General features: G+C 43.2%; 1 protein-coding gene across 7 annotated transcripts in view; it reads right to left on the bottom strand.

Moving 5' to 3' along the window:
* nbeab (neurobeachin b) overlaps positions 1–18,096 on the bottom strand; it is a 190,953-nt gene that overhangs the window by 94,756 nt on the left and 78,101 nt on the right. For 2 of the 7 annotated variants that reach the window (XM_068714804.1, XM_068714785.1), the window contains exons 20-33: positions 17,904–18,027; positions 16,860–17,052; positions 15,699–16,697; positions 14,588–14,805; positions 14,142–14,295; positions 13,172–13,352; positions 12,035–12,162; positions 11,391–11,456; positions 10,815–10,980; positions 8,714–9,131; positions 3,584–3,738; positions 2,078–2,201; positions 1,197–1,316; positions 261–388 (exon numbers count right to left, since the gene is read on the bottom strand). In XM_068714804.1, coding sequence (XP_068570905.1) covers positions 261–388; positions 1,197–1,316; positions 2,078–2,201; positions 3,584–3,738; positions 8,714–9,131; positions 10,815–10,980; positions 11,391–11,456; positions 12,035–12,162; positions 13,172–13,352; positions 14,142–14,295; positions 14,588–14,805; positions 15,699–16,697; positions 16,860–17,052; positions 17,904–18,027 — 3,174 coding nt within the window. Of the gene's footprint in view, positions 1–260; positions 389–1,196; positions 1,317–2,077; positions 2,202–3,583; positions 3,739–8,713; positions 9,132–10,814; positions 10,981–11,390; positions 11,499–12,034; positions 12,163–13,171; positions 13,353–14,141; positions 14,296–14,587; positions 14,806–15,698; positions 16,698–16,859; positions 17,053–17,903; positions 18,028–18,096 lie in introns of all 7 variants that reach the window. The other 5 variants (XM_068714833.1, XM_068714823.1, XM_068714813.1 and 2 more) reach the window with 4 other exon arrangements.

Below are 18,096 nucleotides of genomic sequence, written 5' to 3' on the forward strand. Positions count from 1 at the left end.
AATCCTCAATATGTAGAGAGAATCATGAGGAAGACAAAACGCACAGACGTCACAAGATGAATGAAAGGGAAAGCAGATTTAATCAGACTGTGACAGACTCCCAGCTTGTGTGCAAAATAGTGACTCTCCTGTCAACACCTACTACTGTGTATGCATCCATCAATGAGGCAGCCGGTGTAGTACATGCAATGGTACGGTGAAAGGGGGGCAGGACTCCACACACGGCTTGGGGAATCAAATGCACTCCACAACATCTGTACCTTCGATGAGCAGCTCTTGCCCATGGCTGCCCAGCAGGGTGCGTGACAGAAAGGGTGCAAAGTCCACGAAAATCTCTCTCAGCAGGGGCGCCACCTTCTCCAGGGCCCTCTCCAGCTTCGTAGTGATGCTGTCAAATAAAAACACATCAAAATAAAAGTCACACAAGGAGATTAGACACCTGACAGGAGTATACATGTAAGGGAGGTAGTGTTGTGCCCTTCCATTGAGGGTAAGAGCAGTGATGGCCTCACAGTAAACCCAGTGCACGCAGCTAACACCAGTTAGTGTGTAGCCTGACTGACGGAGTCCTAGTGGGTGCAGAGTGTAACCAACACACAGAGGATGCAAACCAAGCCGGATGTCTGCGATATCATGGTTGCTATCACTGTAGATGTCAATAAGAGATACGATTTTATTGTCAAAATTTTGCCTATGTTTTTTTGGCATTTAAAGAGGATTTCTCAGCAGTTTGTTTGCATTCTTTGTTGTGACATGTTACCAAGCTTGCACATGAGATAACAGTTGACTGCATAGGGAAGTTTTTTTTTTTTTTTTTTTTTTATCTCCTACACACTCACTACATGCTGCTGCCTGACATTATCTAAGCACCTCAGACAAACTGTGAGCTGGAGTCATGCAGCAATACAACTCAAGACTGTATACAAGCAGAGATACGACTCAAGCTGCAACATATCTCTGCGCTCCTACGTATGTGTACAAACACAGATTCTAGGCAACATGAGGAGAGGAGAGGCTTGTTTTCCCAGCTAAGATGGACAGAAAGCAGCGGGATAGAGAGACACAGAGAGAGGGAAGAGGGAAGGTTTGGTTTAGGATTCGTATGGAGTGTACAGTGTAATCTGCCTTCCAGCACCCTGGGAAAACACAGCAGAGGGATGACAGGGGGTCTAGGTGGCTAACATAAATGTCCTTGCCTAAGACACTGGCCTGCATCTCTGGAGGCTGCTTGTAATCCTGTCAGGGAGCTAAAGGGTTTGAGCTCAGGAGGTGTCAGTCCCTGGCGTAGTGGACACTGGTCCACTTCACAAAAGGCACTGAAATAGAGAGAAGAATGACAAATGAAGCCACAGGCAGTACTTGCTTCATGTTGTTTTGTGACTTGAAGGTTGGGCTCATGAATGAATTATGATATGATAAAATACATAAATATACTCATATTTTCAGTTCAGCTGGATGTTTTTGTTTTTTTTTCCTCATCTAAAATATAAGGCTCTCTAGCGAGACAGTAAGCCTACTATCATTGACTTCACGGTTACGCTAAGTGATGTCGGTTACTGCTGCCATGGCAACTGAAAAGAGAAAGAGAGAGACTCTGGAGAAAGACCTGGTCTCCGAGCAGTCAGTGGGAGAGCAGGACTAAGGACGCATGTCACAAACTATTAGAGCAAGTGAGGAAGATGAGTCAGGGTCACAACAAGATACAACAGAAATACACAAAGAATTAGGACAAACTTCGCCATGTTGTTCACAAAAAAAAAAAAAAAACACTTCCATTTTTATGTTGGATTTTGTTTTGATGTAGAGGCAAAGGAAATTGTTTCATCAAAGGTGAGCATCTAGACACCGTTGTTATCCATCAAATCAGATCAGGGAAAAGAAATTATTCAGTTCAATGGAGAAGCAAAAGCAGAAAATAGCAGAACATTTTGAGGAAAAACAGTGCGTTTGAAAAATGTGCTAAATACACAACTCTGCGTTTGAGTACGTTTCATAAATATGTCACACAATTTGAATGGAGTGAATTAATGAACACAGGAAATACAAGTATGGCTGAACAGTAAGGACCCTTTTGTACCTCATGTTTTCTTCTGTGTCCTCAGGCATGGGGGCCACCGTCTGCACGGCCGGCAGATTCTTACTGGTCGCTCCGTTCACAAAACTGGAGGAAGAGGAGGTAGAGGGGGCACCATCAGCTGCTCCTGCAGGGAAGACCAACACAAACATTAGTACTAAATATTAGTACTAAATATGTGGAATAATCTTTAATCATTTTACAGAGAGGAGAGGATTAACTTTTAGGGAATTAAAACATATTAAGTCAAATATATTTAAAATACTATTTTATATATTAAAATAATGAATTAAATAAGAGTAATAATAATAATGTATAATTTAAAAATTGGGTTTAATACAGTCACAGTTATGTGATCAAATCTAAAAAAAAAAAAAATTAAATATGTTCTTCTCCAGAGGCTGTAAATCCATGTGATGGCACAAAGAATAAAAGAATTGAAAAAAAGAATGGGAAGTTAGAAAACCAGCCGCAATCTGGCCTGACAGTGGACTTCAGCAGTCGGCGCAAATTTCAAGTCAAACAAATAAAACTGTCACATCGTGCAGCACATATTTAACTAAATCCAAGTGCACCTATGCTGGTTGCTCAAGCTGGTGTCATCAGCAACATATGGAACTATTTTGCTTACTAAATAAAACATTGCAAAAAAATGGTTATATATTCCACTTAGTTTCGGTATCAAAGCCAAACTTCGGGAATAGTGACAGCAGTAATTTAAAGGTCAGCCCTGAGTCAGAAGTATGAAATCATTAGGTTAAAACCACAGCGAGTGTGGTCATGGGGTCTGGGTGAAGGCCTGTGGCTTCAGCTGAAAGCACACTTTGACTTGGATAAATTTCTCACATTCCTTTAGTGGGACTCAGAGAGGAGAGGCTTTTTTTTTGTTGTTGTTGAATAGAGCACATTAAAAAGGTGTTGGAGCTCCTAATGGTTCTTGGTGTTAAGTGGGACCTTTCAGAGGCCCAGACTACAGGAGCCCTGAGGTGGAACTGGCTTAATGCAGCAGAGAAGCAACGTGACAGCAGGGGGAGGGAGAGAGGGCTAGCGGCCAATCAGACAGGAACACCGAGTACACAGGAAAGCCGTGCGTACAAACCATTGTCACTACTATAAAAAGGCATTTGTTTAATATATAATTCAGGTAGATTTAAATGGACTTGTTTGGTTTGGTTGTTCAGGATCAGGAGGAATACTTGTGGCTGAGGGAGAGCAGTATTTGTTGAGCGGTGCACAGAGCCGCCGCAGACACCGATTGGAAGGTAAAGAGGGCCATCTAGTGGCAACACTGAGCTCCTGCAGAGGCACGCAGGATCACATGACCCAGTTGATGGAAAGTGCTTTGTTTCTATTCCCGGACTGGCATCAGACAAAAGCAAGGTCTTGAAAAACGAACAGCAATAATTGAACACGCCGTAAAACATTTGCATTCAAAATGAACTACATTACTAGGGCGGAATGCTGGAATTTAAGCATAAGCACATTCTAGTAACCTTGTGCTTGACCTACCCGTGGTGTTGATCATGCTTCTGGGGTTCGCAGAGGCAGCAGCAAAGATGTTGGGGGTGCTGCCAGCTGTCAGCCCAGAGGTGCTGCTGCTGCTTCCCACTGTGTTAACTGTGAGGCTGCCAGGGGAGGTTTTCTTCACAGGCACCACCACACTCCTACAGGAAACACACACACACACACACACACACACACACACACACACACACACACACACACACACACACACACACACACACACACACACACACACACACACACACACACACACACACACACACACACGATACTTTATTCACACATGCACGCACAAGTTAAACTGAACAGTTAGAATATGAGAAACAGAAATTCTTCGGAGTTAACAACTAATGAGAAATGGATTGAACCGGGGCAGTTGAGTGGCACAGTAAAGAGGAAAAGGTTGTGGGTTTATTATGCCCAACGTTTACAAGTATTTTTTCTAACAAAGTGCCCTCGAGCAAGACACTAAATCCCAAACAGCTCCAGAGTGCTGCAGGTAGTAACAGCAGATTGTTGGTGAATACAACCTTGATATTTTTATAAGTAAGGTTGTAGTTGAGCACAATAATTGGGAGTCTAGCCTGGGACCAGGGGTTCTAATTTAATTCGGCAGCCATACACAGGCTAGCTTTAAGACAAATGCTGTCATAATAAAACTGACTTTCAGTCAATCCAGCATCTGGAACAGAGTTTTGAGAAGAAAAAAAAAAAAATCCAGGATTTCCTTGACTTTCAAGATAACTGTTGACTTTCTAATCCTCCTTTCTGAAAAACAAAACAAAATGCATTTATATTTCAGAGGAGAAGAAGAGAGTAGTCGTCCTCAACGTCTCTTGGTGCTCTCAGGCCCTGCCAGCATGAGCATGCCCAGACAGACGTTAGTCAGGACATTGGGAAAGGTAAACATCCTGACCTGTAACTCCATCCGTCAGCGTAACGCAAGCAACGAAAACACGCACGCACGCACGCAAGAGGCTGAAGTAAATAAACCGGAGGGCAAGAGGCCAGCAGCCAGCTACTACACTTTCCCTTACATCTGCTGGGCCCTCTGAAGAGCTGAACACATCCTCAGCCTTAATTAGCAGCTCTCCAGGAGCAACTTGGCAGTAGTTACGGACACACATTTGCATAGCTACCACTTGTGTTCAAACTGACAGAACTACAGCTCGTTGAGGATGAGATTCAAGACCTTTCCATTCGGCATTTGCTCTGCATACAGAGCAGCATCTGGTTTTTGACATAAAGTACATATTTGCGGATCATGGCTTACGTTTGACAAGTTTTCGATAGAAGACTTCTTTTTCTGAAGAAACAGAAACTTTGATAGGAGATGTGCAAGAGAGGGCACCAAGAAACTGAGAAGTCAGAATAAACCATGATAAATAATTAGGTATGTTAAGTCGAGTACAAAAAGAACATAGTACCACAAACAAACTTGTATAATCCTTTTCATTTCCAAATATACAAGCATACACACACTGTGCGCACACAACTGGATATAAACACTGTATAGTGGATAATGTAGGCGACACCTCGATACAAACAGACATATTTTCCTTCTGGACTTAATGTATATAATTATCTTCATGGTTTATTCGGACTTCAGTTTATTGCTTTTATAATATACATTATATATAAACATCGAGCAGACAGCATATATTATCTGGAGCTACCAGACTCTTAAAGCCAGCCAGACCACGGTGATAATCCTCTAACTGAGAAGCTAAGACCACGGAAAACAACATATTGTAATTCATTAATGAGCGCTGGCTTCCCTTTTATTTCTGTGCTAAAAGGGAAAGCGGCCGAGGTAATGAATTAAACATAACAAGAAAAGCTTGTGGAGCCTTGAGATGAAAGTTACACTTGTGACCTCATGTAACGGCGCAGGAAACACAGACGCGCCACTAACCCGCCAGACCTCTGCTCAAATGCAATCTGATTGGCCAAGGATTAAAGATGATGCAGTGAGCGCGGCCCTGCAAGAGCTCCCTGACAGGAAGGAGAAGGAGAGCTTGTCCTTATCAGGTCTGCAGTTGGCCTTAGGGTTTGTGAGGGTGCCAGATAATGTCTTGTCCAATCTCCGGCAGTTACTCTGGGTGACACAGGCCAGGCCTCTGCTCTGTCACGAGCTAAGCCTGCTGTCATCTGAAGCAAATCCCCAGAAATCCTTCCTCAACAAAAACAACACAGACTTTTACCATTTCATGTTGCAATTACACTGTATATCCACAGTCCATCTCATAGATGAGGCAAAACATGCTGGACTCCATAGCAAACAAATCAAACGTGGCTTTTTGTAATTTGTATCACATCCTCTTCCACTGTTTCTCAAAGTGATCAAAACCATGTTTTTTTTTATGTAACAAATGAAATAGCTCGGTAATTTCTCTATGGATGAAATATGCAAAAAGTAGATTATGTTACACATTAAGTGACACGCTGTTGTTTCAATGACAAACACCTAACAGGCGAGCATCCGAAAAATAGTAGTACAATATATATATATATATATATATATATATATTATTTTTTATTTTTTATTTTTTATTTAGCAGATCAAAATCGACTCCGTTAAGAGAGAGAGAGCGAGAAAAGCTTAAAAGCCAACTGGAATTTTATCTCCAGAGATACAGCTGTGCTTTGAAGAACACTGATGACAGGAATAATTTATTTAGTCGATCTCCTGCTGCTCTCCTGTGAAATCTCATCGACACATATCAGAACATCAGGAGCGTGTTTTGTTTTGATTGCCGGAAGTCGGCGTGAAATTAATCTTGCTTTCCAAAATGCATCCCTTGCGTGCATCTTCCAGCAGAGAGCCGTCTGTTCTTTGACATAACCAGGACGTTACATTTGATCTACAGGACGCAGATAAAGCACGGACCTCTTTTAATGAATAATTAATTAGCAGAGTACTCATGAATCATGTATAGATTATCTAGCGCATATTTTATTAATAGAATTGTCTTAATTGAGTTGCAGATAATAAAGAAAGGATTAATCTTGGAGTTAATATTAATGAGTTCTGCGGCTGTGTGAGATGAATGCTGTGTAAAGTATAAGAAATGTTGCCTCTACGTATAAATCCAACAGATGGAATCCAACCTAACGGTGCTTTAATTCAGGAATACATTGATACACACACAGATGAAATATGCTCACTGTACATTCCACACGCAAACGTAATTGAAACCAATTATCATTGCTCTACAACAATGGGAAAAATCAAATATGTAAGAGCAAATAATGAAGCTAATATGGAGACTTCTGGTAAAGGAGAGGGGGAAAGGGAGTAAGTTCGGTAAACCTGAATTATTTCTGTACTGTAGTCTCATCTGGTCTAATGTACATCTGGATGTTGAGCAACTCAAACCTCTATGAAAGTGTGTACTGGAGGGGCCTCTGCGACGACTGCTCCTGTGCACTCCACTTTAAGCCATTTTTCCCCTCCTTTTTTCCTTTTTGATGTTGTCACTCCCAATCTATTGTCGCCCTGACAGACAAATGAAAGGCCTGTCCATGTCTGGCAGCTCATTTCGCTGGCAGGTGGCAAACAATTAGACACAGCAAATAGAGGCTAGAGGGGGGGGGGGGGGGGGGGGGGGGGGGGGACATGAAAAGCATGAGACAAAGTTGTATATGTGGTCAGGAGGGTTTGTGTGAAAGCATTTCAAAAATAATACACTTTGCTGTGGCGACTCATTTCAGGCTGCCAGGTCCCATTACGGGTGTGAGCGGTGAGGGCGACAGGGCTGGCCATGGTGTGGCGTGAGGCCGCTTCTGTTTAATCTGTCATCAACGCCCTGGAGACCCCCACCCTCTCAGCTGTCCTCTCTCCACACACTCCTCCATCTTCTCCCCTATTCATCAGGCTCACCTCAGCCCAGCTCAGCAGCAGCATGCATTAAAAAGAAGGGAGGCCTCATTGTTCCTTCTGACTCGGCGTGTCCTCTGCAGTCTCTCTGGAGCCCGTTTGTGCTAAACAGACTCAAACTACTTTCAGAAAAATTATGATTTTCAAAACTTTATCAACCATAGGAGATAGGGATCAGATGCTTGAAGCCTGAAATCCCCTGCAGGAGCAGGTTTGTAAACTCCCAAATCCATACAGATTACTGTGTGGTTTTATCTAATCCAGGAACGTAAATAAACGGCAGCAGTGCCTCCGTGCTCCAGAGACCTTTTCAAACAGAGGAATTCCTTACCGTGGGGGATGAGTACAATACCAGTGGCCTGAAATGAATAATGTGTGGCGTGCTACTTAGAAACCATTAGTGGTAAACTGGATAACTAAAATAAACTCAGAGGATTAACATCAGCATTTGAGTGATAGCACTTACACACACATCTTTTATGGCATGAAATGCTTTTGTTGGGTTAAATCTCAGAGGATGGTACAGTCAAACGTTTATTATCATTAATTATCATGTTCATGTATCAGATCATCTAGATTTCCTTTTGCCTTTAGCACAGTTCAGTTAACTGGGGTTTCAGCAAGTTATTGCTTCTCACCGTAACTACAAATCGTGCACCGCATACTTTACTGTCCAGTCCAGTTTAGTTTAGATTTTTAGTCAACATCGAGTTACATATAATATTACTAAAAATTGTGTTTTAATGGCATGATTTACCAAGTAATGACCATGTGAATTTGATGAAATCATTGCATTGTATTTGACAATTGATTAATTGATTTTCATTGATTTTCATACTGTAAAGACATAACTAGAATCCAATGAGTGCTTGGAAAAATACAGTGTTTCAAAATGGTTAACTGTGATGATAGTTTGTTTATTATGAGATTTATTAAACTTGGCAAAGGTTGTCTGGCACGTCAGGGATGCAATCATAGTGTGTCTGTGTTTGGTAGATATTTTTTGCTTCCTAAGAAGGAGATCGACCATTTAAACAGCTAATTTAAGCATTTAAAGAACAGAATTATACATAAATATCATATAAATATCATATATGGAGCCTCAAAGAAGTGTAGTGATTTCAAAGTGATCTAAAAGTTTAAGTGTATCGGATTTGTAGTAAATGGGACATGCCAGACCTCTGGTACACTTCTTTTAACAGTGATTTTCTGAACTACCAATGACACTTCCTCACCTGTCAAATGAGTGAAACTGCATGGGCAGCATGGCCTGTGTCTGGGTGTTGGCAGCAGGGTCTGGGTAGGACACCGCCTCCAGCCCAGCCTCCAAGCCCTCCACTGGAGCTGCCACCAGGCTCTTCAGTATCTCCTTCACATTGATGCCCTTGTTGGGCTGGCTAATGCTGATGATGGAGGAGGGCGGCTTCAGCATCTCCCCGCTGGGCGATTCAGACAGACTCTCCTGGGACTTCTTCACCTCTGAGGACAGCGTAGATATGAGCAGACCCCCGCTGTGGTCCAGATCAGACCCGTTAAGGATGCTGGCTAGCTGCTCCTCTCCGATCCCAGAGTCCGTGTGGGGAAGGGAGCTTTCCATGCGGAGGTCTGACGGCGCAGGATGGTCCTTACTGCTGTCAAATGCTAGGGGTGTTTCTGTAGAACAAACACACATGGAAAACAGGGAGTCAGCCACACAACAATATACTGTATGAACAATGCTAATATCCACATTGGATAAGAGAGTTCAGTGATTCAAATAGTCAAAAATGTAATTTTCTGTTGATCCCTACACTATATTGATCAACATATCACAAATATTTTCATAGTCAGTCTATCCATGCCTACAATTAACATTATGTCAAGAGGAGTAAGAAATGGGGATTTAAAATTGAATAATCAACCAATAGCATTGACTTAAATTGAACTGCATTCAGAGCTAGCGTTACATTCCTAGCCAAAGAGCAGATTCATTATGTGTAGAAAGAGCCATCGGCCAGCACAGCTTCTTAGATCTTTCTCCGGAAGCTCTGATCCTCTGGTGAGGTTCTCTCTCAGTTATTCTCCTTCCACGCTAATAAAACATACATGAATCCTTTTCTTCAGCTGCCTCCTGCCTAAAGGCTTGGGAGGCTATCTATTGAACTGCTTTAAAGCAGTGACAGAGGAGTCAGATAGCTGCTCTCTTATTATGGCACATAATATACTGTATACTGTACCTCTCTATATACTAGAGATGCAGAGTGTCAACCAATAATCAGATTTAAATCTGCAGCGTTCTGTCTGTTCATACATTGAAAACGCATCATCTATGCAACAAACAACCGTTTGCTTTTTTTATCCTCAGAAATGTGCAGAGGTGCCTTTCTAGTCTGATTTTGGTTCACTCTAACCCAGTAGTTACCTACAGTAGATGCAAGGCCGGCTCTATTAATATTCATCACATGCCCCCCTAACGAGGTCAGCAGGGCCTGATTTAGCCAGCAAGTCGTCTGGCTTCCTGGTCCATCAGACAATCGCCTGCCACATGCCGTCTGGAAAATTCCCCCATTTTCTGGTGAAATTTATGAAGGCGGCAGTGTGCCTCCCTCTCCTCCCAGCAACCTCTATGATCCCATTCTCCTCTGGTGGATTGCTTGCCTAATGGGCACTGACAGATGGGGCTGAAAATAGCAAGCCTGGCTCCACTGCCCCAAAAACCCACAGTAGTTGGCCTGCATGCTGCTTCTTTCCCATCTCTCAACTTCTCCCTGCTCATCTTCCTTTTTTTTTTTATTTTCTGTGTGTTCCAAGCTCTTCAAATTGCACCCTCATATTTCCTTTGGCCTCTCTCCTCTTCCTATTGTTCCTTTTATTCACATCACCTTTTGTGTGAATGGAAGTTGATAAAGTACGCTCGCTCGCGCATCTCATAATAGCGAGTTGGCACTGCAGCAGACATTGCATTAAACCTTTGTAGGCAGCCACTGATTTCCTTTCATGTGGCTTAATGTATGATTTATGACTTGAGGCAAATACTACCTTTCATTTCTGAGAGAACTATGATGTCTAATCAAGTTCATAACTTCTATCTCCAGCGCCAGTCTCCATTTGCTTCCACATTTAATTCTGTGCGATGCAATTAGCAAAGCTCATGAATAAATCATAGGTGAGCCGGTGGAGTGCAGGCAGGGTATCCCTGCTATTTTACTCAATGAGCTTTCAGCTCAAGCTGGCAGCAATGCATCAGAAAGGACCAAGGACACCTCCTATTCATTTATATCAGACGCGGTCACCACAAGCTAAGATTAGTGAGCAGGAAGAATGGATGTAAGAGAGGTAGGGCACAGCTGTCAACACCTGTGCTGGTTGGCGAGTTGATCTCCTGACGCATGTTTCGGCCCGATTGGCTTATTCTGGCAGTTTCGCGTTGGGGCTCCAGGATGTCGCGGTACTTGGAGACCATGAGGACAGAGATGAAGTACACCACAGCTAAAGCCAGGAACTGGGCTTGCTTACTGTCATCCTGTGGGGAGGAATCACAATACGGTTATGCCCCTCTCTATTCAGAAGATCTCATTTCACACAGTCCACTGCTGCTGTCTGAAATGGTTCACTCACAGCTAACGCAGCTTGCATAGAGCATGAAAACACATTCAAAGTACTAACATTACTCTGTAACATATTTCTAACACTTGCTTTGATATATATCCCTTCAAATGTTTTGGGCTTGTGTTCAACAGACAGCAGCTCGGTCGACAAAGGCCCCTTTAGTGTTTAACCTGTTGATTGAAAGGTATTACATTGCACAACTGTTTGTCTGACAAAAAATTAAATAATCCTATCATCGTCTCTACCTGCAGCCAACAAACACACACACACACACACACACACACACACACACACACACACACACACACACACACCAGCACTCACCACATCACGAAACACCACAGCGCGCAGTCGATTGATGTCCACATCCTGCAAAAGGCGATCAGGGTCCTTGATGGGAGACAGGTTACTAGGGACAGTCTCTATGGCTGTCTAAAGCAGAGAGATAACAGTATGGCATGCTACTCTGTTCAGTCGAAGCTCAATCAAACTCATTTTTGCTATTACTTTTTGTTTTTACATAATTTAAGATACTAGAAAACGGTCAAATTTGGAACTGGTCATTTACATTTGTATGTTAGTACACAAAGACAGACTTAGTACCACAGGGGGTATAAACGACCCTTAGCAGGGCTGTGGATTGGCAAGAACCTGGCGACACCGTCCGATCGTGATAAATGGGTTACAACATTTAACAGGGGTTAAACATAACACAAAATGAACCACGGTCTGCCATGAATCTTTGCACGTAAACTACTCATTTTAAATCTATGGTGTTTTTGAGAATCGATACAGTATCAAAAAAAAAACATAATGGCGCGATAGAAATTCTTTCACCACTAATGCCCTGAATAGGAGAGATGATTTAGTACAGGTCAGTACAGGTCACATCATTAAGCATGGGGTTATGTGTTCTTAGGCTATAATACATTGTATGAATGACATTTTTCTAGGGCCACACATCCTACCTTGTTGGAAGTCAAAGCATTTTGCAGGAATTCCTGAGTCTTGTTGTTGTTGGGAATGGAAGACTTATTCCCTCTGTCTCTGTGTCTCTGTCTGCACTCAAGACAGTTCCTAACAGCCACACAACACACTGCGCACACACACACACACACACACACACACACACACACACACACACACACACACACACACACACACACACACACACACACACACACACACACACACACACACACACACACACAGGCCCACACTTCAGAGTTAAATGGAAATTAAATGTTGATAACATGCATGACCTCTTTAAAATGAATCAGTTATCTCTGATGACTATTTGTTCCAGAGTGAAATCAGCAGCCAGACTGATTTCACACTGAACCCAGTGATGAGAAACTGTATGTTTGCAACAAGGACACAGTGAAGTCTGAAGGCTATTTCTCATCCCCCAGAGCACAACTTGGAGTCAACAACCCAGCAAACACAGGCTCACGCGCACACAAACCCACGGGCGCTAACAGATATAGACACAGAAACACTCTCAAGCACGCCGAGACAATAAGAGACACAAATACACAAACCTATGATATGATTCACGTATAAAATAATTCTACTAAAACAACTGTATTCTACATTTTACAGTTGATTCAATACAACTCAATTTACTAATTCTGAACTTTTGGAGTTATCTACTTTGCATTCAAATGTAATTCATCAAATCTATATTACGTACACAGACACATTTAAACACCTACAAGAGCAGAACGGACCTTGTGAGTCTTATGAGACACACACCGATGACAGACACAAAAGGCTACCATTTGCAAAGAGTACCCGGTTGCACTGCAAATGATTCCCTCTGCATGTTGTGAATTGCAGATTGATGATTGTGTCATTTTTGCCTGCTGTAAACTGCAGCAAAAGCCTGCACATTCCTCAATGTAGTACACAATTAGCAAAGGACTCTTAAAATAATTAGCTTTACTAATCAAACAGAGGATTTTCGGAGATTAGAGGAATTATTAGTGTGTGAAGAGAATACTGTCACGGGATTTTCAATTTTCCAGTGTCGTAATGGTTTTACCGTCTCACTGCACTGACTGATGTTCACGTCTGCAGCAGCAAACGCACAATCATGATCTTACCAAGCCTGAGGCACTGACGCATCAGGCCACCGGAGGACATGTTCTTCTCGGCCTCAATCTCACTGAAGTTGAGGGAGCTTGAGAACACCAACACGTCCACCATGACCATGAGACGGGACAGGAAAGTGATGGCGGTCTCCGAGGACATGCCCTGCGTTGCCTCGATGTTCTCCACCTCCGTCTTGCACAGGCAAAGAGGAAGAAGACACCAGTCACATACAAAAAGTGCCAATGTACAAGATCATCTCTGCTGCTGAATTTAGGACAGAGACACTCAGGGGCAGGTCAGGAAGAGGGCAGCAGCAGCAGCAAGGGCCTTTACTATTGCATGAGGGTGAGTAGCGTCTCATCTCTGATTAGGCAGAGATAATATTCAACATTTTTAGAATTGAAGAGTTCGATCTGAGTTCGGCTGACTATCCAACTCCACCCAAGGTTATATTTTATCAAATATTTGTTTAGGGGTTGAGCACAACACTTTTGTTGGAGCTCATTTCCTTTGTGTTAAAAACACAAAAAGATTTTCAAAGGGAAATATTTGAGAAGGGTGCAATCTGACCCGTCCACAGGGACAGTGCATTCTTAGATCTTAGAGTGTTAAGCACAAAAGCGTTGTGAATACAGTAATTAAGACAGAGAGAGAGAGAAATTAAAACGGCATAAATAATCTAGCGATAAACAAAATAAGATGATTAAAATCCATTTTAGTTTAAGACAGCTAATTAAATCTGATAATTACAGTAAAACAATAAAAGAAAAACCTGAATGACACACAGGGAAGTTAATTACAAACTGTTCCAAAGTAATGTCCTAAGCATTAATTGGAGAAAATTAACACAAATAAGTGTTATTTCCGACAGGTACACGCTGTCCTGTAGTACACCGCAGACAGCCACAAACCGAAAGGTTATAATAAACTACCACTAGATGGCATTATCCCCCCACAGTGAAGACAGTGAGGCGCACTTACAGTGGGAGACGTGGCCGCTGAGAGAAGGGGCAAGATCCCTCCACAAGCGATAATGATGTTGTCTACCATTTGTGAGATCAGGTGGATGGTGTTGTGGACAAAAATGATGTTCTCGTTACTATTAACAAAGTCCATGACAGATTTGGTGGAGTGGCTGCAGGGGAAGGAGGGGGGGGGGGGGGGGGGGGGGAATCATTATTATGGGTAAAAGCATTGTTCACATTCTATAAATCACATGGGTATTTTACTCTGCAGTAAACTAAAAACATATATAGGATGTTTAAAACAAGCCAGATTAAATACATGTCTAAAAGCAGAAATAAAATATGTTGGTTCTGATCCGGAAAGGGAAACCTGATTATCACCACAAGCACTATGCTCACCCTCCCTCCCTCCCTCCCTCCCTGTCTGTCTTTCTCAAGTGCACATAAAACCCCTTCACACACCTCCTCCAGACATGGACGTCGCTCTCCAGTGCAAACAGCAGGTCCGTGAGCAGTCTCTGGTGCATGGCTGACCATTTGAACTCTGGGATGCGGAACATGGTGGTGCGTGGGCCGGGGCTGAACTGCCGTCGCTGCTCCTCCGTCATGGGCGTCCCCCTGAAGCCCAAGTCCACGCGAATGTCCCTCTCCATTTGAGTAGCTAGGTGGCCATGTAGACTCTGATGGGAGACCGATAAATCAGTAGAGTACTGTAAACTAAATAATTTGGCATCGCACATTCAATCAGCATTTGCTAATCCTCTTCGTCTGTCAAAGATCAATAGTGCCCCCTTAATGAGATGTAATGCTACTGTCACACTGTTCACTTTGAATGATAAATTGCCAGATTTAAGTGAGTCCTCAGATAACCTCTTCCTGCCTGCGGGTAAGGAAAAATAAAACGAGCTTAATGCAACCTCTAAATTTAAGTTGAATGAGTCAGCAAGGTGCTGCAAAAAAAAGCAGCGGTGATGAATGGAACATGAGCAATTACGCAACACCAGAGTAAGGTTTAAAAATAAGCCCCGACCCCCCCATTGGCCTTCCATCAGTGACCCAGTCTGGGCAAAAGAGCCTGACCTCTGAGGAAGCTCATAGGAGAGGAGGGGAACAAGGAACAACTCCCAGGCGATGGTTGCAGAATAACGCTTTATCTATTTCTGCCCTTCTGTTAGCTCAGCCGACTATTCCGGCAGCCCACTTTTCACGAGTCTCAGAGGGATGTTGCCCGATGTGCACCAGGCCATCCTGTCCCTAATATAATCAGAGTTGGGAAAGGAAAGGGTCCCTTTGGGTCTGCTAATACAGAAGTGTTCAAAAAAAAAAAAAGGCCGACACATCCTGACAAATGGTCTCCCTCCTCGCTTTCCACTTTTTGACTTAGGCGCTGCTCTGTTTCGGCATTCATGATCGTCTGCTGTTCCATTTCCCACTGACAACGCTTTTCTTGTTATTTTGAACCTGGTGAAGTCAGCAAACCTCTACCATTTCTTTCCTTAAAAAAAAAATGGGATATTACTGGAGAACTCAATTTACATAAATGAAGTACATAGTGATTCAGCTTCGGACCAACCTGTGTGGTGGCTGTAGTCTGAATCTTGTTCATCGCCTTGTCTTTGCCGTCATCCGATCGCTCGGTGTCAGATGTGTTGCTTGTGGCATCTGCTGCACTGCTGGTCCTAACAGATGAGGGGTGCCCTTCGGATGCCGCTGCAGCTGTTACCTCTGGCCTTGTGGAGGAGGCCTCGGCTTTGGTACCGGCCACAGAGCTGATGCCTTCCAAGGCTGCCTGTAGTTCAAACTCATCCTGCTCCAGGATACTGGGTAAGGAGCCAAGCTCAGAATTGCCTGTCATGTGAGCAAGAAGGCCCAGTTCATCACTGGCGCTGGTGTGGACTGGAGGCTCTGGGCTGGGCAGTACCAGAGGCTCAGCTGTACCGAGATCAGGCAGTGGCTGGTCTGCCATGCTGCCTGCCACCTTGCCAAACAGGAAGTTGTTGCTGTTAGGGATGCTGTCCTTGTAATCATCTAGAGTAATGAGCGGGGGTGCATTTTGGTCATCCATGCTGCACTGTGGCATCAACACACTGTTGACATTACTGTTGAGCTTTTCCACGGCAGCACAATAAACATTATTCAACAGAGAATCCACCTCCACCAGTGCTCCATTCTCAGACACTCCCAGAGTTTCAGAGGACAAGTCCAAATCATCTAGCTTAACCTCAGTAGCCTCCACCTTTTCGGCCTTGATGTCCACCAGAAGGTCATGAACTTCGACCCTGACCCCATCCACCGTATCCTCCGTTCCTCCGAGAGCTTCTTCCGGCCCCTTTCCTTCAGCCAGCAGGTTGCGCGAGTCTGCACTCTCATAGTCCTTTTTACTGTCGGGTGTCTGGGAGTTATCGTCCATTTCTCCGATCTCACTTGCGCCAATGATGCCAGAGGTCTGTGCAGATAAACCAGAGATGGTGCTGACCAAACCCTTCTTTCCTTTCTTAATATTCTCCTCCTCCTGGCGCTGGTACTCTTCATACAGCTTAGCCAAGTACTCTTTATGTGCCTCATATGTCACCTATAACAAGGGCAACATTAAAGACGGCGTCAGCCAGATATTTATGCTTGAAGCGACTGCGAGGATCATTTTAGAAGAAGCTTAACGGTTAGGATTAGACAAAACAGATAAAAACGTCTCCATCAACAGCAGAGGTCAGTATTTCCACTGTGTTGCACTCACCTTAGAGTGAGCTATAGAGAGCGTGTCCACCCACACGCGCCATCCTCCCCACTCATACTTGATGGCATGGTAGAGCAGAATACGAAAGATGTTATACACCATCTCAGTGATCTTCTGCTCGTCGGAGTTTTTAGGGTTGATGTAGCCGAGAGAAAACATCCAGTCCTGCCACACCGAGCACTGAAGCAGACACCTGCAATACGCACACAATCGCACAATCAGCAAATACAAATATGCCTTATGTAAGCCAGATAATAGAAGTTTCAGTAATCTCAGTAAACTCTGATCCTCTTATATTTAACAAGTGTAGCATTTATAATTGATGTTGGTGTTCAAAGAAATCATTTTCAACGACTTTCTGCTTCCATCGAACTTAAAAAGCATTTAGGCCAATTATTCTTTCTGCGTCTCAACATCTTTCCGGTGTCATTTGGCATTTTGTTATTCACATTAAAACACATTGTTTTGATCATTCGGCCATTTGTATTTTCATTTGTTTATTTAACTGGCAGCAGCAAAACAAAATGACCAAATATTTAAAAAAAAAAAAAAAAAAAAAGGGGGGGGGGGGGAGAGAAGCACGTGAAAACCAATTAAGTGTTGTTTTTTTTCAATTCAACAGTTCAACTTGAAGAAGCTCTTTCTGCCTATTCATTTTAGGCTAATCATGTTGTTGATTTAGGTCGGTGGTTTCCTAAGACCTATAATTTAATTGCAATATGTTTTAAAGCGTGTGTGTGTGTGTGTGTGTGTGTGTGTGTGTGTGTGTGTGTGTGTGTGTGTGCTCATCAGAAGGAGAGATTGGGTGGTGGGAGTGAAAAAGAGAGTAAGCAGCAATGATCAACTGTCGCAGAAACATCTGCTGGAGAACATGTGCACGTCTACGGATGATTTAGCACCAACACGAGTGTAGCTACTGGAGCCTCTTAAACACGGTACAAGGAGGGGGAAACGGGGCGCCATATTTTCTCTGTTCTTTGATACAGTAATCAGCAAGATAACTGATGGAGTGGGTGAGTAAAAGGCGGTTTAAGTTCTGCTCACCGTCTGTTCTCGCGGCTGTTGCTGAACAGTTTGATCATATCTGAAAGGAAAAGCCGTCGAACTTCCATCAGCTCTGCGCTGGGGGCGGAGCTCTTCAACAAGCTGGCTACCACCTTGAGAATCACTGGGATCACATTCAAGCAAATATAATATATTATATATATAGTCAATTTTACTGAATACTTTACAAAGA

This window comes from Cebidichthys violaceus, unplaced genomic scaffold, assembly GCF_023349555.1.
Source record: "Cebidichthys violaceus isolate CVI_PGR_0920_01 unplaced genomic scaffold, fCebVio1.0.p SCAF_1, whole genome shotgun sequence".
NCBI classification, from domain to species: Eukaryota; Metazoa; Chordata; class Actinopteri; order Perciformes; family Stichaeidae; genus Cebidichthys; species Cebidichthys violaceus.